General features: G+C 42.6%; 1 protein-coding gene across 1 annotated transcript in view; it reads left to right on the forward strand.

The window, feature by feature from the left end:
- The first annotated feature begins 409 nt into the window (after positions 1–409).
- SLC28A2 (solute carrier family 28 member 2) overlaps positions 410–25401 on the forward strand; it is a 33760-nt gene continuing 8768 nt past the window's right edge. The window contains exons 1-16 of the mRNA XM_055436185.2: positions 410–501; positions 636–724; positions 12712–12803; positions 13948–14131; positions 15579–15720; positions 16323–16436; positions 16787–16864; positions 17604–17684; positions 18126–18206; positions 19422–19547; positions 19630–19760; positions 20180–20348; positions 20532–20729; positions 21191–21272; positions 24067–24165; positions 24333–24444. Of these exons, the coding sequence (XP_055292160.1) occupies positions 421–501; positions 636–724; positions 12712–12803; positions 13948–14131; positions 15579–15720; positions 16323–16436; positions 16787–16864; positions 17604–17684; positions 18126–18206; positions 19422–19547; positions 19630–19760; positions 20180–20348; positions 20532–20729; positions 21191–21272; positions 24067–24165; positions 24333–24444 (1859 nt within the window). The 5' untranslated portion in view covers positions 410–420. The remainder of the gene's footprint in view (positions 502–635; positions 725–12711; positions 12804–13947; positions 14132–15578; positions 15721–16322; positions 16437–16786; positions 16865–17603; positions 17685–18125; positions 18207–19421; positions 19548–19629; positions 19761–20179; positions 20349–20531; positions 20730–21190; positions 21273–24066; positions 24166–24332; positions 24445–25401) is intronic.

Below are 25401 nucleotides of genomic sequence, written 5' to 3' on the forward strand. Positions count from 1 at the left end.
TCCTTGTTTTCTTCTTAATACAGCTCAGTGGGGCCTCCTGGAGGCTAACAGGAGTAGTTGCCCTCTTGCTTTTCCTCAAGGGAACTGAAGACTGTCCTTTTTAGTCCAGGTCCTGGAGCCCTTTGTGAGCCACTGATTCATGTCAATTCCCCTACCCTTCATTTCTCTTCTAGGATGTATCCCCTTCCTTAGCTATTGACAGTAGAAAGTAGAAGTCTATATTTCGTTTTTCATTATTTTAGAATTATACTTCCAATCTTATCGATTCTCAGTCCTTAAAGAAGTCAGCTAAATCTTTACATATTTTTAGTTTTGTTCTTTCTGTGGATAACTGGCCCTAAAAGTTCTATCCAGTCTTACATTACAGAACAACTAATCTTCCACTCTTGGCTCTGAATTTGTCTTTCAGGAGAATAGGAGATGGAGAAAACAAACGGAAAAGAGGCCTTTGCTCTGTCCACTGTGGAGACTGGCATAGAGAACCCAGGGCTGGAGCTCACGGTAACTCACCAGCTTAGTTTCTGCACGTCTCTGTGGACTGACACATGGCTTCACGTAGGGTATTTGGCTGCTCACAATCCCTGTCACCCCTGGCAGGGCCTTATGTCTGACCTCAATTCTACCTCTGCTTACAGGAAGAAGGGATAAATCCTGAGGGAAGCAAGAGGACTGAAGAGCGAGGACACAGCCACAGGGTTGGATTAGAACCTTCCACACAACTGAGGTACAGGTGTTCCAGCATTGATTCAGTTGGGGCCTAGGGCTGGCTAGTGTGGTCAGTGGATTTCGAAGAGGTCAGGCCTGCCCTGTTCTCAAGAGCTTGTGATCTTATTGTGGCAACAAGATTCATAGCCATCTGCCATTACCATGTGCACCTATCTATTTTTATGTCATTAATTGTTAAATATACTTGGGCCATAAGTAATGAGTTCAGTAGTATCAGCATTGGTTGGACTGGCAACAAAAATAATGACAATGAGAATAACAACAACCAACAATTGTTGAGTATCTACTATTGTACAGACTACTTTATGTAATTAATTCATTTAATTTTCACAACAGGTGGATACTAATTTTCATCCCCTTTTTCAATTAGAAAATTGAGGCTTATAATTTTTTATTATTTATTTATTTTTGGCTGCACCACCCAGCTTGGAGGATCTTAGTTCCATGACCAGGGATTGAACCCAGGACCTCAGCAGGGAAAGTGCTGAGTCCTAACCACGAACCTCCAGGGAATTCCCCCATAGAATTAAAAAAAAATAGCTCTTCTGAAATACTCAGATACGGGGATGAGGAGAAAGAGAAATCAGAAATTTAAAAAGACCAGAGAAGGAACCACCAAAAGAGATAGTAAAATTCAAAAAATACAATCTCTGAAGTCAAAAGAGAAAAAAGTGTCAAGGATGAAGGTACAATTAATCTACAATGTTCTGTGTAACAATAGTCAAGGAAGGAGTGGGAACAGACTTTGAATTTGGTCATGGTCGTAATCATGGAAGTAAAGTCTGTAGAAGTTGTTGGGGTAAAATAGGTTAGATAGAAGCCGTATTCCCTGGTGTGGAAAAGAGTCTGTATTTATTAAAAAAAAACACACAGAAGCCATACATTGAGAAGCTTAGAAGAGGATATTGGATAGTTTCTAAAAGGAATATATGGATATATGTTTTCTTTTTTCTCTTTATTTTTGAGAGTTAACTCAGTGACTTCATAGAGTAAGCAAGCTTAATTTTTTAAATTTCTTTTCTCCAAAATTTCACTTCTATATTCAAATGGGTATATATCAGTTGATATACATCAGTGTGGACATTACTACTTTGTATTTTTGTTTTTCCACTAATTTTATATATCACATTTTTATGAGTTGACAGTAAGCTTTCTATAATCGACAAGGAATTGAACGTGGGCACTCACCAGTGAAAGCATGGAGTCCTAACCCCTGGATCACCAGGGAACTCCCTGAATATTTTTCAATGATTCCATTTTATCTCCTTTGTTGGCTTATTAGGGATAACTCTCTGTTTTGCTATATTAGTGGTTGGTTTGGAGTTTGTGGTATATATTTTCAACTTATCAAGTCTACCTTGAAGTGATATTATACCTCATCATATATAGTATAAGAACTTTATAATAGTTTACTTCTGTTTGTCCCTTTCCAGCCTTTATATTACCATTGTTTATGTTTATACATTTTACTTCCATACATTATAGATTACATTTTGTTCAGTCACTCAGTTGTGTCCAGCTCTTTGCAGCCCCATGGACTGCAGCACGCCAGGCTTCCCTGTCCTTTCCACATCCTTCACCATCTCCCGGAGCTTGCTCAAGCTCATGTCCATTGAATCAGTGATGCTATCCAACCATCTCATCCTCTGTCATCCCCTTCTCCTCCTACCTTCTATCTTTCCCAGCATCAAGGTCTTTTCCAATGAGTTGGCTGTTCGCATCCAGTGGCCACAGTATTAGAGCTTCGACTTCAGCATCAGTCTTGTATACTATAATATTATTATTATTTTCGTTTAAACATTGTTATCTTCCTATATGTTCCGACTTAAATATACCTGCACCTGCATGAATCCCTATCTTTTTCCCTCCTTTATCAGAAAGCTTACTCTCCCTGACTCTGAAACTAACCTCTTTACCTTTCTTCTTTTTTTTATTTTGACTGCTTAGGCTCTTCGTTGCAGCATGTCTTCTTACTGTGGTGCACGGGCTTTTCTTGGTGCAGAGAATGGACTCTAGAGTGTGGGCTCAGTAGCTTTTTAGTTCTCTCAGCAGGGATGGAACCTGAGTGCCCTGCATGGGAAGGGGGATTCTTAACCACTGGACCACCAGGGAAGCCCCTTACCCATCTTCTTAATCTCCTTATCTATCCTTCTCTAGCCCTTTCTAAGGGCCCTCTGTTTCCTACTTCTTCAGTTATTCCTTCCTCATTAGACCCTCCCCCAATCTATAAGTGTACTCAAATTTCTTTCCTCTTATAATAAAACAAACAAAACCAAAAATCATCCTTACCTCAAATTTGTGATATCATTTTCCTTCATGGCCAAGTTTCTTAGAAATGTGGGATTTCCTTGCTGTTTCTGTTTTCTCACCTCCCCAATCAATACAGCCCAATGCAATCTAGTTTTCACCATCACTGCTCAGCTGAAATTCTCTTAGTTAAGTGAGCAGTGAAAACCTACTTACCAAGTCCAATGTATACACACTTTCATTGGTCATCTCTGCAGCATGACCCTTCTGATCCTTTCTTTCTGGAAACTAATTTATTGATTTTTAAAAAATATATTTATTTATTTAGCTGTGTTGGGTCTTGGTTATGGCAGACAGAATCTTTCATTGCAGTGTTCATGGGCTCAGTAGTTGTGGCACGCAGGCTTGCTTGCTTCATGGCATGGGGAATCTCAGTTCCCCTACCAGGGATGGAACTCTCATCTCCAGCATTGCAGGGCAAATTCTTAACCACTGGACCACCAAGGAAGTCCCCACTTACTGATTTTAATGGAACTATACCCTCTTCATTCTACTGCCTCTCTGGATGTTTCTTCTTGTCTGTTGTTTTCCAGAGCCTGTTTTTGTCTTTTCTTCTCATTCCTGCACTTAATGTCTGGATTCATAAAGCCACGTCTGATGTCTGCATCTTGTTTTAAGCTTCTGACCTATATATCTAACCACTTACCAAACATCTTCATCTCGATGTGGAGTATATACTTCATATTTAACATTAAAACGAAATTCCTCTCAGCATAGGTGTGATATTTTTCTACTAAGTCAGGCCCTGGGCTGGACTTTAGGCATACAAAGATAGATAAACTCGCATTTCCTCCTCAGGTCTGTTTCTTCTCCTGTCCCCTCTCTTTGGGTGCCTGTTAGCATCCTGACTGAGTCACTCTCCACAGGAGCTTCATTTGTCATCCCAGTTTTCCTTCACTTAATGTTGATTCTCTTTCTCAAACAACTGTGCATTCACCTCCTGTGCATGCACCTCCCCTGCACCCTCAGTTACTTCCTTACCGCCCCAGCCTGTCACCCATCCCACTGCCTCCAGAGTGATCTGTCTCAGTTCAGTTCAGTCATTCAGTTGTGTCCAACTCTCTGCGACCCCATGAACTGCAGCTCGCTGGGCTTCCCTATTCATCACCAACTCCCAGAGCTGGCTCAAACTCATGTCCATCGAGTCCGTGATGCCATCCAACCATCTCATCCTCTATCGTCCCCTTCTCCTCCCGCCTTTAATCTTTCCCAGCATCAGGGTCTTTTCCAATGAGTCCCTTCTTTGCATCTGGTGGCCAGAGTACTGGAGCTTCAGCTTCAGCATCAGTCCTTCCAATGAATAATCAGAACTGATTTCCTTTAGGATGGACTGGTTGGATCTCTTTGCACTCCAAGAGACTTTCGAGAGTCTTCTCCAACACCACAATTCAAAAGCATCAATTCTTCAGTGCTCAACTTTCTTTATATTCCAACTCTCACATCCATACATGACTATTGGAAAAACCATAGCTTTGACTAGATGGACCTTTGTTGACAGAGTAACATCTCTGCTTTTTAATATGCTGTCTAGGTTGGTCATAACTTTCCTTCCAAAGAGTAAGAGTCTTTTCATTTCATGGCTGCAGTCACCATCTGCAGTGATTTTGGAGCCCCCCAAAATAAAGTCTGTCACTGTGTTCATTGTTTCCTCATCTATTTCCTATGAAGTGATGGGACCAGATGCCATGATCTTCATTTTCTGAATGTTCAGTTTTAAGCCAGCTTTTTCACTCTCCTCTTTCAATTTCATCAAGAGGCTCCTTAGTTCCTCCTCACTTTCTGCCATAAGGGTGATGTCATCTGCATATCTGAGGTTATTGATATTTCTTCTGGCAATCTTGATTCCAGCTTGTACTTCCTCCAGGCTGGCATTTCGTATGATGTACTCTGCATATAAGTTAAAATAGCAGGATGACAATATACAGCCTTGATATATTCCTTTCCCTATTTGGAACCAGTCTGTTGTTCCATGTCTTCTTGACCTGCATACAGATTTCTCAGGAGGCAGGTCAGGTGGTCTGGTATTCCCATCTCTTTAAGAATATTCCACAGTTTGTTGTGATCCACACAGTCTAAGGCTTTGGCGTAGTCAATAAAGCAGAAATAGATGTTTTTCTGAAACTCTCTTGCTTTTTTGATGATCCAAAGGATGTTGGCAATTTGATCTCTGGTTCTTCTGCCTTTAAATCCAGCTTGAACATTTGGAAGTTCTCGGTTCACGTCCTGTTGAAGCCTCGTTTGGAGAATTTTGAGCATTATTTTGCTAGCATGTGAGATGAGTGCAGTTGTTTGGTAGTTTGAACATTCTTTGGCATTGCCTTTCTTTGGGATTGGAATGAAAACTGACCTTTCCAGTCCTGTGGCCACTGCTGAGTTTTCCAAATTTGCTGGCATATTGAGTGCATCACCTTCACAGCATCATCTTTTAGGATTTGAAACAGCTCAAAAAAAAAAAAAAAAGAAACAGCTCAGCTGGAATTCCATCACCTCCATGAACTTTGTTCGGTAGTTATGCTTCCTAAGGCCCACTTGACTTCGCATTCCAGGATGTCTGGCTCTAGGTGAGTGATCACACCATCGTGATTATCTGAGTCATGAAGACCTTTTTTGTACAGTTCTTCTGTGTATTCTTGCCCCCTCTTCTTAATATCTTCTGCTTCTGTTAGGTCCATACCATTTCTGTCCTTTTTGTGCCCATCTTTGCATGAAAGATATCCCTTCATATCTCTTATTTTTCTTGAAGAGATCTCTAATCTTTCCCATTCTATTGTGTTCCTCTATTTCTTTGCATTGATCACTAAGGAAGGTTTTCTTATCTCTCCTTGTTCTTCTTTGGAACTCTGCATTCAAATGGGTTATTTTTCCTTTTTTCCTTTGCCTTTCACTTCTCTTCTTTTGTCAGCCATTTGTAAGGCCTTCTTAGACAACCAGTTTGCCTTTTTGCTTCTGTCTAGAAAATGCATTTGCCTGGAGTAACAGGCAAATTTGGCCTTGGAGCACGAAATGAAGCAGGGCAAAGGCTAATAGAGTTTTGCCAAGAGAACGCACTGGTCATAGCAAACACCCTCTTCCAACAACACAAGAGAAGACTCTACACATGGACATCACCAGATGGTCAACACCGAAATCAGATTGATTATATTCTTTGCAGCCAAAGATGGAGAAGCTCTATACAGTTAGCAAAAACAAGACCAGGAGCTGACTGTGGCTCAGATTATGAACTCCTTATTGCCAAATTCAGACTGAAATTGACGAAAGTAGGGAAAACTACTAGACCATTCAGATATGACCTAAATCAAATCCCTTATGATTATACAGTGGAAGTAAGAAATAGATTTAAGGGACTAGATCTGATAAATAGAGTGCCTGATGAACTCTGGATGGAGGTTCGTGACATTGTACAGGAGACAGGGACCAAGACCATCCCCATGGAAAAGAAATGCAAAAAAGCAAAATGGCTGTCTGAGGAGGCCTTACAAATAGCTGTGAAAAGAAGAGAAGCGAAAAGCAAAGGAGAGAAGGAAAGATATAAGCATCTGAATGCAGAGTTCCAAAGAATAGCAAGGAGAGATAAGAAAGCCTTCCTCAGCGATCAATGCAAAGAAATAGAGGAAAACAACAGAACAGGAAAAACAAGAGATCTCTTCAAGAAAATTAGAGATTCCAACAGAAAATTTCATGCACAGATGGGCTCGATAAAGGACAGAAATGGTATGGACTTAAAAGAAGCAGAAGATATTAAGAAGAGGTAGCAAGAATACACAGAAGAACTGTACAAAAAAGATCTTCATGACGAAGATAATCACGATGGCGTGATCACTCACCTGGAACCAGACATCTTGGAATGTGAAGTCAAGTGGGCCTTAGAAAGCATCACTACGAACAAAGCTAGTGGAGGTGATGGAATTCCAGTTGAGCTATTTCAAGTCTTGAAAGATGATGCTGTGAAAGTGCTGCACTCAATATGCCAGCAAATTTGGAAAACTCAGCAGTGGCCACAGGACTGGAAAAGGTCAGTCTTCATTCCAGTCCCAAATAAATGCAATGCCAAAGTATGCTCAAACTACCGCACAATTGCGCTCATCTCACATGCTAGTAAAGTCATGCTCAAAATTCTCCAAGCCAGGCTTCAGCAATATGTGAACCGTGAACTTCCAGATGTTCAAGCAGGTTTTAGAAAAGGCAGAGGCACCAGAGATCAAATTGCCAACATCCACTGGATCATGGAGAAAGCAAGAGAGTTCCAGAAAAACATCTATTTCTGCTTCATTGACTATGCCAAAGCCTTTGACTGTGTGGATCACAATAAACTGTGGAACATTCTGAAAGAGATGGGAATCCCAGACCACCTGACCTGCCTCTTGAGAAACCTGTATGCAGGTCAGGAAGCAACAGTTAGAACTGGACATGGAACAACAGACTGGTTCCAAATAGGAAAAGGAGTACATCAAGGTTGTATATTGTCACCCTGCTTTTTTTATTTATATGCAGAGTACATCATGAGAACGCTGGGCTGGAAGAAGCACAAGCTGGAATCAAGATTGCCAGAAGAAATATCAATAACCTCAGATATGCAGATGACACCACCCTTATGGCAGAAAGTGAAGAGGAACTCAAAGGCCTCTTGATGAAAGTGAAAGAGGAGAGTGAAAAAGTTGGCTTGAAGCTCAGCATTCAGAAAACGAAGATCATGGCATCTGGTCCCATCACTTCATGGGAAATAGATGGGGAAACAGTGGAAACAGTGTCAGACTTTATTTTTTTGGGCTCCAAAATCACTGCAGATGCTGATTGCAGCCATGAAATTAAAAGACGCTTGCTCCTTGGAAGGAAAGTTATGACCAACCTAGATAGCATATTAAAAAGCAGAGACATTACTTTGCCAACCAAGGTCCGTCTAGTCAAGGCTATGGTTTTTCCCGTGGTCATATATGGATGTGAGAGTTGGACTGTGAAGAAAGCTGATCGCTGAAGAATTGATGCTTTTGAACTGTGGTGCTGGAGAAGACTCTTGAGAGTCCCTTGGACTGCAAGGAGATCCAACCAGTCCATTCTAAAGGAGATCAATCCTGGGTGTTCATTGGAAGGACTGATGCTAAAGCTGAAACTCCAATACTTTGGTCACCTCATGCGACGAGTTGACTCACTGGAAAAGACTCTGATGCTGGGAGGGACTGGGGGTGGGAGGAGAAGGGGACGACAGGGAATGAGATGGCTGGATGGCATCACCGACTCGATGGACATGAGTTTGAGTGAACTCCGGGAGTTGGTGATTGACAGGGAGGCCTGGCGTGCTGTGATTCATGGGGTCGCAAAGAGTTGGACACGACTGAGCGACTGAACTGAACTGAACTGAGAAAATGCATATCTGCTTCTGTTATTCTGTTGTGTATGCTCAGTTGTGTCTGACACTTTACGACCCCATTGACTGGAACCCACCAGGCTCTTGTATCCATGGGATTTCCCAGGCAAGAATACTGAAGTGGGTTGCCATTTCCTACTTCATGGGATCTTCCTGACCCAGGGGATCAAACCTGCATCTCCTGCCTTTCCTGCATTCCAGGTGGATTCTTTACCACTGTGCCAAAGGGGAAACCTGCCTATGTTATTACCTTGCTTAAGTTCTTCAGTGGGTCTCTCCTTTCTACAAGACAAAGTCTAAATGACCTGGCTTCTGTTTTTACAAGCTTTCTTCCCAGCATCCGTCCACATGCTCCCTGCTTCCCAGCAACAGTAAATCGTACTGTTCTTTCAAAATGCTAGGCTCACTCCTGGATACTTTTCCTCCTCTTGAGGTACCCTAGCCTTTTCTTCTGACTCCCCTTGGCAAGCGCCTTCCTCTTTACCTTTGGATCAGTTCATCTGTTCTCTTCTTGTGAAAGCTTGTTCGACATTCACTCCTTCTTCTGTACTCTCCTATCAATTATAACTTTGGAATTCTGGAATGGTCCGTCGTTCTGGTATTCCAGTCTTATGTGTCTAATTAGAAGTTACATGGGGTAATGGAAAGAGGTGGGTTTTAAATTCTAACTCTGCCAGCAGACTGTTTCCTCACTTATGAGCATAACATTAGCCTTGTGGTTTTTGGGGGTGGGTGATTGACAGATTCTTGCAGCACCTGGTAAAAAGTGCTTACTAAATAGTATCTGGTTTTTCTTTCCTTCGGAGGCAATTATTTTTTTTAAAGTAGTCCATATATGCTCACACTGACCCCTGCAATTCTGTTTTCATCTAGTCACTCTCTTGTAAATGGCTTTTTCAAACAGAACCAGTCACCTGTTTACTGCCATCTTATTTGCCACGCAACCTGATTTTACATATCACTGAATGTCGTCAACCTTGCCTCCTTCTTGAACATTTCTCCTTTTCGCTTTTCTTTCTAGCCACCCAGCTGCTCCTACTAAGTCTGTTGTTTCTTCTGGCTGCCCTATCAGAGTGACTGTTCTAACTTCTTGGGAGGATGGTGGTAAGCCTCACAGGGATGGGTGGGAATGGCAAGATAAACGGGTGGATGTGAACTGCACAAGTTACTGGGAGGGAGGTACGGAAGGACATCTTGGGTGGACTAAGTTGCATGTCAATGTAAGTCCTGTGTGAAGAACTTTAGGCAGCCCATCCTTGCTGGGAACTCCTTCCCCGACCCCTCCAGTTTTCTCTTGTTTTTCTCATTAGAACCTGAGCATGAATTCAACTGCTGAATGAACCAGAGCTCCTTTGTCCTCAAATTCCTACTGAAATCACTGAAAGAAGGTGTAAATAGGGACAGCTTGTACAGCATAGGGACTCCATGATGGGCATTAGTCGTGTGGTAGAAACCTGGAGAAAGTTTTTCTAATAGTGGAACTAAAGCGCTGGGCCACAAGGGCCACTGGGGAGAGAATCATGACTCTCTAATGAGAGAAAGCCTTACTGGGAAGACTCTCCTGCTTCTCAGAACCCCAGCTATCTCTAACTTGGAGGGATAAGACCTCTGGAAGGAAGAAGTTGAGGCTAGGTAGATAGTTGGTTGAAAATGCCACTAACTAGGTCCTTCTTGTTTTTCTGGACTGTTGGCATTGAATTTCTATTCTTAGTGCGAAGAAATCTGACTTTTTATTGCTCATCAAGTAAAGATTTGGGTCCTGTGTGGAGAGAGAGTTCTTTTCCAAGGCAACACGTCCATCACAACTGAGCAGTTAAGCCCATCTGTGTTCTGATTTAAGGTCCCTTCTCACTCTACCTAGGCTGATGGTCTCAGCACTGGTCATCCCCAGGCACACAGAGTCTCTGCTTCCATTGTAGCTTTGCTGACCTCCATCTGAGAGACCTTTCTCTTGCCTTTGTTGGTTTTCCAACTCCTATTTGGCTTTCCACTTTGGTTTGTTAACAGCCTTTTTGCTTCTCAGTCACCATTCTCCCTTGGGCACTTTTGGTAACTGTTCTTGAACTCCTCTGCAACACTTCCCAGCAGTCTTGCACATCCAGTTTTAAGCCAGTTGTATGCACAACTTTGAATCTGGCAAAGTGGTACCCAGTACAGTTCTTTTTATGCTGTCATCAAATGGAGTATCTTTTTATGGTGGGTTCCAGTGTTCTCCTGTCAGTGGTTGTTCAACACAATTTTGGTGTTCTTGTAGAAGATGAGTGCATATCCTTTTACTCTGCTATCTTGAACTCTTTGCTATTATCAAATGGAAACTTTGGACTCCTTGAAGAGATTCTGGTCACTTCTACCTGGAACCCTTGCCCTTTACTCAGACCGTCATTTGATACTGGGTTCACTCATTTCCTTTCTTCTGGTTCTTACTTCAAGCTCAGGCAAGCAAGGATTTGCCCAGGACCCCTCTGCCAACAGTCAGATGAATTTTTTGAAGGGGAGTTTCCACATCTTGTAGAAAGGGTCACTGAGAAAAATGCATGAACACTCTTGCTGCTAGCCCTGACCTATGGTGCCACTAATGCAGTATTGAGCTAGCACTACCTAACATCCTTACCCTACTCTTTCTCATGATGTCACCTGAGGCTGCAGGCAGTAAGCATGTGAATGAGAAGGTTATTATTAGTCCATGTCTGGAAAGCCTTCCATACAAACACCTGGAGAATTTATCAGTGGGTACAGACGTCACAGCAAGTTATGAACAAGGTGTCAAGTGTCACTATCTACCAGACAGATTATTTTTCTCAATTCAGCTTCTGCATATAACACAGTTACTAACTCTCAAACGGAACCATTATATAAAGAGCTTGGCCGTGTTAGCAAGATCGTGGGCCAAACAAGATGCCAGGACCATGAATACCTGTGCACATACCTCTATGCACTGCTTCTCAGTTGGTTTAAGAGACTGAGATCTTATTTTCTCTTTTCCTTTGAAGTGTCCCTTATGATTTTTTTTTCAATTTTAATTTTTTAAAACAGAAGTTCAGCTCTAAATTGATGTTTTAGAATCAGATTGTTCATGGGTTTTGCAGAAATGAGAATTCTTCACTGATTTCTGGTAGTTCTCAGGAAATGATACATTGTGGTCATAAGGTGATGGCAAGGTGTCCTCTTGGATTGATTAAGTCAGGGGGTGATAAGGAATATTTTCTCCTTTACCTATATCTGATAATATACACTCTACTCAATTGACATAGTGTTGGACTCTCTGACGAAAGAGTAAAAAAGGAGAAGAAAGAGAGAGGAGTGTGTTAGATAGTAGAGGCAGCCATAGAACATACTAGTCTGTGAGCCACGTCCCCAGGGCATTTGGAGCTAGTGGTTGGTCCCAGCCCTGGCTAAGCTTTTCTGTCTCAACATGATGGCCAGTTGAGACCTTCTTGCTGGGCTCATCTTCTTTGGATCTTCTGAGAATTTGGAAATTAGAGCTTTATGCTAATATGATTCCAGTGTGCTGAGGACATGAGCCTGGGGCCTAGGTAAGATGCAGCATAGAAAGATGGTTAAGAGCTCAGATTCTGAAGCCACATTGCCTGAGTTTATGTTCTGTCTATGCTCCTTACAAAGTCCACAACCTTGGGAAAGGTACTTCTCTGCTTTCCAGTTTCCACATCTGTAAAATGGGAATGATAATAGTAACCACTTCAAGAGTTCTTATTAGGAGTCAGTGAGTTACTACTTTTAAATTCTTAGAAAGAGTCCAGCATGTATAAAACACTAAATAAATGTTTGTTAAATTAAACTTGAGAAGACCTACTTGCTGGATGTCTCCTCTCAGGTCCTCTTAGCCAGGGATTCTTGGGGGTGGGATTCTTGAGGGATGGGATTCTTGGGGGGTGGGATTCTTGGGGATGGTAGTGTTTTCCTTCTGGTCCGTCAGTGCATGTCTGATTGACTGCTTAGGGCTGTGGATTTGTGTGGTTTTTATTTTCTTTCAGAATGATAGGCTCATTTTTGAATCTGGAAGCTGAGCAGTCCCTTGTCTCCAGAGGACAGAAAGGTCCAAGAGTGTCTTCCTGCTCTTCCCCTGGACTAACAATATCAGGGATATTGTTAGTCCAGGCTGGGTAGGAATGTCCTGAGCTGCTGCCCATTGGCAAGGCTGACCCAGCCTTTTTGACGTTGCTGGAACACTGCCTAACTTCCCCTGGATGAATTTCTTAAGAGAAAATTCTTCCTCAGGCTGGATCATCTAAGTTCTGGGAATTGATGCAAACAGGATGTAGTAATTTTTGTTATCTTAACTTTTGGATTCTCATCAGGAGGACCCTACAGCCTTTCACCAGGGCAAGAAGTTTCTGTAAAACACATGTTGACTTGTTCAAGAAGATCCTGCTGAGCCTGCTGTGTTTGGGTAAGGTATTGAGAACCTGTGGAAGTGAGAGACACAGTCATTTCAGAAATGTGACCTTCTGTCCAGACTACTACTAGATGGAAAGAAGCTATTTATTCATAAGTTGATCTAAAGGGCTATACAATGTATAGCTCTTAACTTCTTGTTCAGTTCAGTTCAGTCGCTCAGTCGTGTCCGACTCTCCGCGACGTGAGTTGTAATGTATAGGGTTGTACTTCTAGGAATAAGTAAAATCTGAGAATAAGCTGTTTTTCAAAATGTACTATTCAATAGACTTAAATATTTCTAAGAATCTGGGCTTGTCTCTATTTTAGTGTCTTGAGTAGATGAAGGGTGTGGTTCTTGTAGTCTATGAAAAAAGCCTGTAGTATATGTTACTTATTTGCTGGTTTGCTGACAAGATCAATGATATAAAATGTTTCTAAAGGGTAGTAAACCTTTTGGGAATTCCTTGGCAGTACAGTGGTTAGGACTTAGCACTTTTACTGTTGGAACGGCCCCAGGTTTGATCCCTGGTGTGGGAACTAAGATCGTGCAAGCCATGAGACACAGCAAAAAAAAAAAACAACCAACCAAATAAACAAACAAAACACATAGGCAACCTCTGTTTAAAATATGCTGTCATGATGTATGGGGCTTTGACATCAATATTAGAGGCAGCTGGGATGGTGAAAATAAAAATTATATTTTGGGGTGAGTCAGAGAGCCATAAAATGAGGACCATATGGCTGTACTTCCTAGTAGTAGCCTGCTTCCATGGCTCTGCTCAAGAGGAAAGGTTAAAATGACTGGGGTTATAAAGTTTTGAGAAAAGATGATTTTTTAAGTGTATAAAAGTAGGTGCTGATCAAGCCCATACCAAGGAATAGAAAGAGGCTACCAGATAAAATAGAAAGGAATGAGATTTCATCAGGGACAAATTAAAATATGCAGCATTCAAACTAAGTTGGTTACTCCCTGGAATCCCCCAAGAAAACAGATAGCCATCTACCCTGGCGTTGGGAAGTGCAGCTCAGTCTAACAGGGCTGGTGGTAAGGTCGCTGGAGGGTTTTTCCTGCCTTACCCAGACATTCATGACTCAGTCTTCATTGGTTCCTAGGGTCTCTGCCTTGCTGATCCTTACTTTGTACTTTCTCTTTTTAGCTTATGCTGCCTACTTCCTGGCAGCTTGCATCTTGGATTTCCATAGGGCCCTGGCCTTGTTCGTCCTCACCTGTTTGGTGCTTTTGGTCCTGGTTCACCGCTTTCTGAAAAGGCTCTTTGGTGAAAAATTGACGAGATATCTCAAGCCCCTTGAAAACTCCCGCCTGAAGTTTTGGATGAAATGGTAAGATAATCTCAATATCCCTGGTCCCACAACTTGTCTTAAACCCCAATCCATTACCCTTTTCCTCCTTTCCTGGTTTCTGAGCTGCCTGAGAAAAGTTCTCCCATACTTTACAAAACTAAGGCTCAGAGAGCAAATAGCAGTGGGCCTCTGAGCACTGAACTTAGTCCAGTTTCTTACAATCTCCTATCTTAATATTGCTTGCAGGTCAGGAGGGGTTACATTTCAGGCAAGGGTTAGTCTGTTTTATTGTCAGGGCTGGTGTCAGAAATGAGAAAAACCATATTCCTCTCCATGGAAGTAATCAAGGCAAAGAGTCTTATAGCTGAATTAAACTGTGAAATTGATTTGATGCTCACGTGTTTTCCCTTTAATTTCTGGATACTTTTTATGCTCTTTTCCCACTCTAGTCCTCCAGACTTCCTGCACCCACAGTTGTCTTATAAGTATCTAGAGTTTAGCACTGTTTAGTGTATATTGAACCAAATGCTACAGCAGCCACAGCTCATCTAACTAACTGTGGCACGCACTTGTCCTTTGATCACAGATCTGGGGTGAGAGAATGACTTTCAGACTCCCAGTATGTTCCTCTTTTCTGCCTTTTGTCTAATGGATGCACAGAAAATAGCTGTTAAGAATGTTTGCAACAGTGATCATTTGGAGAAACACCCTAGACTACAGCCTAAATTTTGGATCATTGATTTATTTGACACTGAAGAGATAGAGCTGAGGTACTGTCTTCATTAGCAGGATGGAGTCTGGAAGCCAGATTTAATTCACTCTGAGTTCACAGAGAGAACAGCCCCAATATTCAACCCTGACCTGTCATCTGTCCTGTTGTCACTGTTGTTCCTGCGGCATCTCAGTGGACAGTGTGTGTGTGCTTTGGTTTTCTTTTCTTTTCACATGTGATTTGCCCTCCAATTCTTACTCCTTGAACTGAAATGACTCCAACACTCAGACTTGAGGAGACTAATTTGTGTATTGACTGTGCATGTTTGGTACATCAAAGGACCATAAGGCCACAAGTCGTTGATTTGTGGCTTAGCCTTTAATCTGCCCCTTCAAGTGGTTGGAAACTGGGTGGAGATCCATGGGGGACTTTTCCTTCTTTTTAAAATATTTTGGTTTTGCATTAGAGTAATCTTGAAGAATAAGTCTTTTTTGTTACTGATATGATAGATTGAGGAAGTCATGAGATTTATGTCCTCAGATTGGACTCTTTGAGCTTCCTTCTGTGAGTAAAAGAGTTGAGGGGAGGGGAGAGGTGGTAACTGGGAAACCACCAGACGAATGGTTCTAAAGACATGTCTCTGTGTCTAACCTATTGTGTTTATCCTTTTGATGAATTTATCCATTTGATGAATTTCTGTTTTTTAGAGGTTAAGTTGATTATTTCTTATTCATTCACCGAGTTGATGGCATGATCCTGAAATTCCCTCTCCAGGGTGTTGGCAGGAGTCTCCTTGATTGGCCTTATCCTGTGGCTGGCTCTGGACACAGCCCAAAGGCCAGAGCAGCTGATCTCCTTTGCGGGAATCTGTATGTTCATCATCATCCTCTTTGCCTGCTCCAAACACCATAGCGCAGTGAGTTTGAATTTGCAGGGGTGGGCATAGTAATACCTAGCCAAGGACCATGTGTTATTAATTACAAAGCGCATGTGCTAAGTATTGATTACAAAGGCACAGAACTAAGTTCTTAACAATCTCTGGAATTTTCTCCCTTGATAATTTTGCTCTTAAGTGAAGTTTAAGGTTCTAAGAGGCCCTGGACCACTTCTTTTCAAACTGAGTCTTGATATCAATTTCGTGGATGTAGGCCAGTGTTAAAGACAAAACAAAACAAAAAATAAAGAAGGAAAGAAAGAAAATAGAATACAGTAGAGAATCAACTTGTACTGCACATAGTAATACTAAAGTATTGGTTTATGATGCTTTTATATGTATGTGTGTTTGTGTCTGTGTGAGATCTAACCTGTAGGTGTAAGTTTAAAAAACATATAGATATACGTGGCTCTTTGTATATCACTGCCCTGTACCACATTCTCTCTGCTCCCATCTTACCGCAGATTTACTGCTAACATCCTAATTGGTTCCAGAGTACATGTACCCATGTTTAAAACACCAGCCAGGTAATTAACAAGTCTGATTTAGAACTCACATTGGAATAATGTTCTTTTTGTTCCCAGGTGTCCTGGAGGGCAGTGCTTTGGGGCCTAGGTCTTCAGTTTGTCTTTGGGATCTTGGTCATCAGAACTGATCCTGGATTTAATGCATTTCAGTGGCTGGGAAAACAGGTTCAGGTATGAGAAATTGAATGTGAGGGCACTGCTCTTTGCAAACCCTAGAGAAAGGAGGTTGGGGGAAAGCATGAGATCACACTGTGTCTTGTTAATGATGGTGGTGGGAGATCTGGTAGGAAAGGAGAGAGTACATGGGGTACAGCTAAGCATAGAAATAAAGATAACTGAACTTCTGAGTCCTCTGTCCTTCACCGAGTAGCTCACAGGGACATAGCCTGCTTCCCATGCTGTCAAAGGGAGGCCAACTTCAGCAGCAGCAATAGGTCCTAGTCATACATGAGGTTGATCTTATCTTCTTTGTGTCTTTCATGACTTGACTCTTGTTATCTCTCTCTCCTTTTTGATTTCAGATTTTCCTCAGCTATACAGTGGCTGGCTCCAGTTTCGTTTTTGGGGATGTTCTGGTCAAAGATGTCTTTGCTTTTCAGGTCATGTCTGTTTCATGAGCAAGAAAGAGGGTTAGTGGTGGTGGGTGGGGAGTTGGAAGAGGGATAAAACAGACGATGAAGACATAAGTCCAAGAAATCACAGTCTGTATACCAATGACCCTAAGAAGAGGATTTGATCCCATCCATATAGGGAGCACGGAGAAGGCAATGCAAGCCACTCCAGTACTATTGCCTAGAAAATCCCATGGATGGAGGAGTCTGGTAGGCTGCAGTCCATAGGGTTGCTAAGGGTCGGACACGACTGAGCGACTTCACTTTCATTTTTCACTTTCACACATTGGAGAAGGAAATGGCAATCCACTCCAGTGTTCTTGCCTGGAGAATCCCAGGGACGGGGGAGCCTGGTGGGCTTCCGTCTATGGGGTCACACAGAGTCGGACACGACTGAAGTGACTTAGCAGCAGCAGCAGCATGTAGGAAGCAGCATCAATCTCTTGCCCTTTGTTCAGTGCAAGAGGTGGGAGAGGGGTGAATGAAATAGGGGTGGGAGAGGAAGGTTCAGAAAACATCTTCTTGTGGTTTAGTATTGATGGCATAAGTTTGCAATACACTTAAAATATATTCCTAAACTAGCTTGTGTTTAAATATCCACTGAGTATCTATACTGTATCAGCTGCACTTGGGATGATGGGAAGTTATCTTACACACCTGAAACACAGTTTGCTTATGGCATGTTCATTGTAGGATCTCACTGCCTGCCCCATCATTCTCATTACAGGCCTTACCCATCATCCTTTTCTTTGGATGTGTGATGTCCATCCTTTACTACCTGGGCCTTGTGCAGTGGGTTGTTCAGAAGGTGAGTCATTCTGCTACACAGTTAGGAGCTGGGCTTTTATCATGTGATCTGTCAAGAGGCATGAAGATGATACTTACTTTGAAAAAGAAGCCTCATATTTCATATCTTGAGCATCAGAACCAATGTGAAAAGCATACTCTTTCAAGCATGCCTGATATCAGATGATCAGGACCAGGCCCTGAGCAGGCTGAGGGGCACAGCAGGGAGAAAAAATGGGCTGAGCTACCATTTCATACTGAGTTTTAATTTATTTTTTCTGGAAGCAAAGAGCCCTGAGTTCAGGTCCAGGATCTGTTTGTAGCTTGCTTTGTGGTCTCGGCCTTGTCATTCTTCTTCTCTAGGCCTTAATTTCATTACCAATGTTAACGGAGGAGGGGTTTTGCTGGATGCACTCTGAGATTTCTGCTCATGTTAATGTTTTGGGTGTTTGCATCCCTTTAGATTGCCTGGTTTTTGCTAATCACCATGGGCACCACTGCCACAGAGACCCTGGCTGTGGCAGGAAACATCTTTGTGGGTATGGTAAGCATCCTGAGGACTTCTCATCTTTTCTCTGGGGAGCAGAGAGTATGGCAGACAATGGGCTGAGAAATGTATGCTTTCCTTTTGAAAAGTCAGGTAAATGACGGTATGGGCAGCCACTCATTCTGATGAAACAAAATTCAGAAGCTCAAAGGGAATGCAACTCATTGCATTCACCCATTTAATGGGGACATACTTAACCACAGATCTAACTTCTTACACAGGAATTTAGGGAAATGTCCTGGTCTAAATCGTCCCCCTTCAGGGACTATGAAAGGTGTTTCCTCCATATTCTGGTTTCTTCCAGTGCCCTTTGTTTTCCAGGGTCTTTAAGGAGCCTTGCTCAGGGCCAACACCAAATCTCTTCCCCGTAATACTTGTTTGATACATTTGTCTAAATGGAGTAGGTACATAGTATATGCTACTGACTGATGAGCTAGGGACAATGGCTTGTCAAACTGACAAGGAATTAGTATCGAAGTCTTTCTCTCCTAAGGTCCTAGGCTCATTAACTGTATTTGAAATGGTCTCAGAGTACTTCCATATACTTCTACCATAGCACGCAACATTTTGCTGAAATTCTCCATAATCAGTTTGGTTTCCTCTGCTAGACTATGAAGTCCTAAGAGTAGGAACTTTGCCTTGTTCATAAAATGTCCCTGTCATCTCCTATAGCACTAGGTACATAGTTGTCACTCTTTAAATCGTAAATATTACCTATTTTACAATGCTAGATATAGTTTGCATAGTTGGGCCTTCATAATTTCATACCATTTTCACAAACGTTATTTCTTTTGATTGTTTCATCAACATTGAGCTTCAATCATGTAGCGGTTCATTTAATGAATACTTTTTAAGCAGTTAATAGTTTTATTAACTGTAAGTTATACTAAGTACATTATACTTCATAAAGTCATACATGATGTATACAGTTTTAGACTGAGAACCTACAAAAGAAATATACCATTTCTCATCTATAGAATTCTAATTTTTAAATAGATGAGACAAACACATATGAAAATACATAGAACAATGCCAGCCAGGATATAATTAGGTGCCAGAGGGAGTGAGCCAGACACTGGGAGAGCCTAAGAGCAGAGCTCAGACTTTGAAGGGCACCCACACTGGAGGGATGTGTGCCCAGGGCTGGGATGGGCACTCTGGGGTGGGAAACTGCACCCCTCTTGAATCTGACTCTCTCCGTCTTGTTTTTAGACGGAGGCACCTCTGCTCATCCGTCCATATCTTGCAGACATGACGCTCTCTGAAATCCATGCAGTGATGACTGGAGGGTTTGCCACCATTTCGGGCACTGTGTTGGGAGCCTTCATATCCTTTGGGGTAAGCATAGTCTGTTTGATCACTCCTGGGTGAGCCCAAGTCTGGGTTCTGTAGATGCTGACTCCTAAGTCTGGCCTTACAGATTGATGCATCATCCTTGATTTCTGCCTCTGTGATGGCTGCCCCTTCTGCTCTTGCTTTGTCAAAGCTGGTATATCCGGAAGTGGAGGAGTCCAAGTTCAAGAATAAGGAGGGGGTAAAACTGCCCCGTGGGTGAGTCCAATGAGGCATATAATTTGGGAGATGGTGAGGTCATGTGCAGAATCAAGAGTGGTGCTGTGCAAGGCTCCAAGTCTCCCGGAGAGGGAATAATATGATTCCATATCTCCACATTTGCCTCTAGCTAATCATGTTGATTTGTTTCTTTTGTTTAACCCTCCTATTTCCTCTGCCTTCTGCATGCCATTATCCTCTGTTCTTTGTGTCAGTACAATTTCATGGTGATGGAATTTGATACTGTGAAAATTAGTAATTTCCACAGAAAGGGTCACTAGGAACCCCCATCACCTCTTAAGCTATTCTTGCACTTTCCTGTTGCACTCCTGCACTCCTGGGGCACTGGGACATCTCTTTTCTGAGGGGCTGAGATTACTGTAGACACCATGTTCTTCCCTTGTGCCCAATAACCACAGGAAGGAGAAGAATGTCCTGGAAGCTGCCAGCAATGGAGCCACAGATGCCGTAGGCCTTGCTACTAACGTCGCAGCCAACCTGATTGCCTTTTTGGCCGTGTTGGCCTTCATCAATGCTGCCCTCTCCTGGCTAGGGGAAATGGTAGACATACAGGGACTCACTTTTCAGGTAATGGATTCCATTTACCTGGGCGGTCCTTCTAGGGTGTGTTTAAGAAGTCCTTGAATTGCACATGTCTTCTGATCCACAGCAGCTAAGGGAGCATGGCAGGGAGAAGGGGTTAGGAGACTGAGTCAGGGTTCTAGAGAAGTCCTGGGCTCCGGATGTGAGGTATCTCTTTCTCTCACCCAGGTCATCTGCTCCTATGTCTTAAGGCCCATGGTTTTCATGATGGGTGTTGAGTGGGCAGACTGTCCAATGGTGGCTGAGATGGTGGGGATGAAATTCTTCACGAACGAGTTTGTGGCCTATCAGCAACTGTCTCAGTACAAAAACAAGCGTCTCTCTGGAGTGGAGGAATGGATCGAAGGCAAGAAGCAGTGGATTTCTGTAAGTGCCAGTCTGGAAAAGCATAAACAGTCTGTGGACAGACACAGAGTATTATGCAAAAGTTTGTCTCACACACACAGATCCCTCTCCAGGGTCCCAGACCTGACCCTGGGAAGAGTCAGGGTCAAAGCAGAGTCTCACCCAAAGCAAGAGTAACAGTGTGCTTAGCTTCTGTGCCTGAGCTGCCCTGAGGTCTTCCCCCACCCCTCCACACTGACCCAGCTTCTCTCATAGATTTCATAGGCTCTGAAGGCTTTGACAAGAACACTGGGCAAGAAACCAGGGTGGTTACTTGTCATTATCCCTGTAATAACTCAGGGAGCGGTTATTTTCTGAGCATCCTTTCCACATTCCTTAGAGTGGTATGGACAAGATTGGGGGTTCTAAGTACTCTGGAACGTCTATCATGATTATACAACTGCACACATGGGACTGAGTTTATTTATTTTTGTTTTCCCTAGGTGAGAGCTGAAATCATTACAACATTTTCACTCTGTGGATTTGCCAATCTTAGTTCCATAGGAATCACACTGGGAGGCTTGAGTGAGTTAATTTTTTTTCCCAGCTACCCAATATGCCAGTCAGGTCCCAGCATCTATAGTAGGCAGCCCTGGTGCTTCAGTACAAGTTGAGCCCAGAAAGAGAAGCTGATGTGAAATGGTCCTCTCCGTTGATAGTTAATTTGGAGTTCAGGAAATCATGCTACCTGGCTATGCCTGGAGCCACGGCTGGGTTTAGAATCTCGACTTCTGTTATTTTTTTTTTCCTTCCTGTTGCAGGCCCAAAAAACCAATTTTATTTTTCTTTTTCCTATGAGGAACACTATAATGGTATTATTTTTATTTTGCCATTACATGGACATAGTACATAAATAAGTAAAAGTGATTTGTTTTTTTTGTTCAGTAGTGAAGGCTGTATTATTGTCACCCTGCTTATTTAACTTATATGCAGAGTACATCATGAGAAACGCTGGGCTGGAAGAAGCACAAGCTGGAATCAAGATTGCCGGGAAAAATATCAATAACCTCAGATATGCAGACGACACCACCCTTATGGCAGAAAGTGAAGAGGAACTAAAAAGCCTCTTGATGAAAGTGAAGGAGGAGAGTGAAAAAGTTGGCTTAAAGCTCAACATTCAGAAAACTAAGACCATGGTATCTGGTCCCATCACTTCATGGGAAATAGATGTGGAAACAGTGTCAGACTTTATTTTTTGGGCTTCAAAATCACTGCAGATGGTGATTGCAGCCATGAAATTAAAAGATGCTTACTTCTCGGAAGTAAAGTTATGACCAACCTAGGTAGCATATTAAAAAGCAGAGACATTACTTTGCCAACAACGGTCTGTCTAGTCAAGGCTATGGTTTTTCCCGTGGTCATGTATGGATGTGAGAGTTGGACTGCGAAGAAAGCTGAGCGCCGAAAAATTGATGCTTTTGAACTGTGGTGTTGGAGAAGACTCTTGAGAGCCCCTTGGATTGCAAGGAGATCCAACCAGTCCATCCTAAAGGAGATCAGTCCTGGGTGTTCACTGGAAGGACTGATGTTGAAGCTGAAACTCCAATACTTTGTCTACATCATGTGAAGAGTTGACTCATTGGAAAAGACCCTAATGCTGGGAAGGATTGGGGGCAGGAGAAGAAGGGGATGACAGAGGATGAGATGGCTGGATGGCATCACCGACTCGATGGACATGGGTTTGGGTAGACTCCAGGAGTTGGTGATGGACAGAGAGGCCTGGCATGCTGCGATTCCTGGGGTCGCAAAGAGTCGGACACGACTGAGTGACAGAACTGAACTGACTGAACTGAACTGAGTGAAGGTACTTTCTGAAATTATGCTGCTCACCAGTTGACTTCATAGAAGTAGGCGTTGTGCAAGGAATTATAGAACAAATAAAAGCAGAGACATATAAAGTAGATAGAGCAAGTGCTGTGAAGTGTTGGAATTAAAGCTACAAGTCACCAGGTGTGGGAGGAATGAGTATTTTAAGCATACACAGATACATTTAGATTGCTGAGAATATTGCTAAATGGTGATGGTTAGAGGAAATAATATGAAGAAAGTGGAGCTGTCCTTGAAGGCGGGGCAAAGAGAACTAGTGGATTCCAAGAGTTTGGAAGATCCTTGGGCTCCAAAATCACTGCAGATGGTGACTGCAGCCATGAAATTAAAAGACACTTGTTCATTGGAAGAAAAGCTGTGACAAACCTAGACAGTGTATTAAAAAGCAGAGACCTTGCTTTCCTGACAAAGGTCCATCTAGTCAAAGCTATGGTTTTTCCAGTAGTCAAGAATGGACGTGAGAGTTGTGCCATAAAGAAAGCTGAGCACCAAAGAATTGATGCTTTTGAACTGTGGTGTTGGAGAAGACTCTTGAGAGTCCCTTGGACTGCAAGGAGATCCAACCAGTCAGTCCTAAAGGAAATCAGTCCTGAACATTCATTGGAAGGACTGATGTTGAAGCTGAAGCTCTAATACTTTGGCCACCTGATGTGAGGAGCCAATTCCTTGAAAAAGACCCTGATGCTGGGAAAGGTTGAGGGCAGGAGGAGAAGAGGATGACAGAGGACAGGATGGTTGGATGGTATCACCAACTCAGTATGAGCAAACTCTGGGAGTTGGTGAAGAACAGGGAAGCCTGGCATGCTGCAGCACATGGGGTTGCAAAAAGTTGGACACGACTGAGCGACTAAAGAACAACAAATAAGAAAAATACAGCTTAGTGTGTTCATTTTTCATTGCACTCATGTTCTGGACTGGAATAATTAAGTTGATTTACTTGGTAGCTGATCAAACAATTTAAAGGTGAAACAGTTTCCTTTCAGTTTCTTTTCCCCTTCTGTCACACAGTTGTCTGTCTTCTAATTCTGATGCCTGATTACCACCTGATTGTGAGATTGCATCTAGTGGTGGAATACGCACCACATGACTAAGGCTTAGATGAATGTTGCCGGTCTCATCTCTCTGGCTCAAAATAGTCTGTCTAATTTTGTCCACCCTAAGCATGCCAATTTCAACTAGTGAATACCCAACGCATTTGCATTGTCTGGAGCAATGCAGAGCTTTTCTTGGTTCAGATACATCTTAGGAATGTTCACAGAACCACCAAAGTTAGAGTCAGACACACCATCCTTGACCTGGGGAGTGTCTAAGTTAGTAACCTATGAAGACATATACTTCCAAGCACACCACTGGCAAGCATCTGGTGGTTGGCAGTAAGAATGAGATTCATCTGCTGTGTTTTGATACTCAGCATTCTTCTAATCAGGTTTCATGGGTATACCCAGTTGCCTGGCAAGGAAGAGATTGAATTGTTTTATTTTGTTGTCTGCAGCATCAATGGTACCCCACCGGAAGAGTGACTTGTCCAAGGTTGTGGTCAGTGCCCTCTTCACAGGGGCCTGTGTATCCCTTATCAGTGCCTGTGTGGCAGGTAAGTGTCCCAGCTTAGTCTCAGAATAACTGAGTTAACCATCCGTTTCACATATGCATGGAAAAGGCTCCAAATCTACAGTGATCTCAATTTATACCCAGAGAATTAAGAGCCTTAAGGAACTTGGGTGAAATCTTCCCCTTAGCATCTCTGTCTCCTTTATCCAGGAATCCTCTATGTCCCCAGGGGAGCAGAAACTGACTGTGTCTCCTTCCTAAGCACGAGTTTCACCAACCGAACCTATGAGACCTATGTGTGCTGCAGAGAGCTCTTTCAGAGGTGAGTGAGCGCTGGATCCCTGCTCGAGTCTCCTCTTTCACTCAGGAATTTCGGGGATTGGAGAAAAGTAAGGTCTTGAGGGTAATCACATGGATATCACATGGATACTGAAGAGAACATATAAGAAGGAGGATAGGTATTTGTGGTGGTCTAGATCTCTTTTCGTTTCTATTATTAGATGCATACTCACTATTAGCTCTAGCATGAACAAATCATCAGTTTTACAAATGACAATACCCTGTATTGATGAGGTACTGAGAAGTGGAGGGGGAGCAGAAGAAGTAAGGGAGGGTGGTTTCCCTGATCAGAAGTGAAGTATTTATTGTGACTTGAATATAGATAGGTTGTAGATGAAGGTTGACAATGGTCCTGAGTGGTCCAAAACTTAAGAGCTTCTTCAGTCAGAAGTGAAGACTGAGAGAGATAAAGTTGAATTGATAAAATCATGATGCATTCAAAATAGTGTAAAAATGAACTTGTTTACCAATTCCTGGAATATTATTAATATAGTTTTCTGGCTCTGTGTGTAAGGAACTCAGAGGTCACCACTCCATCTTAAGATGAAAGTGAAAAAAAGCTGAACAGTCTGAAAAATCAATAACTCTTCTTGAATCTGTAAGAAACACAAGGCAAACTGCTGACCCCAAGATTGGAGCGACAGGCAAACACAGGGAGTCATGGATTACTGGAGTCACAGAAACCTGTGCAGGGGCAGGAAAACCTGAAACTGCAGTTGCTGAAACTTCAGGGAGGACAAGTCTGAGTGTTTAAAAACTTTGAGGGGACCCACTTATCAGGGGAAATCCCACACTTTTGGAATTTTTACCTCTTAGAACTAGACTAGGTTCTCATAGTAAATATCAGACAAAACCCCCCTCATGCTTCTGGCAGGTGGAGAGGAAAAGGAACTATTTTGAAATACACCGGAGCACTCTGTTTTTTTAAACAAGACCTGCC

Source organism: Moschus berezovskii, chromosome 9 (genome assembly GCF_049115385.1).
Source record: "Moschus berezovskii isolate FMDL1 chromosome 9, NW_MosBer_1.0, whole genome shotgun sequence".
Taxonomy (NCBI): domain Eukaryota; kingdom Metazoa; phylum Chordata; class Mammalia; order Artiodactyla; family Moschidae; genus Moschus; species Moschus berezovskii.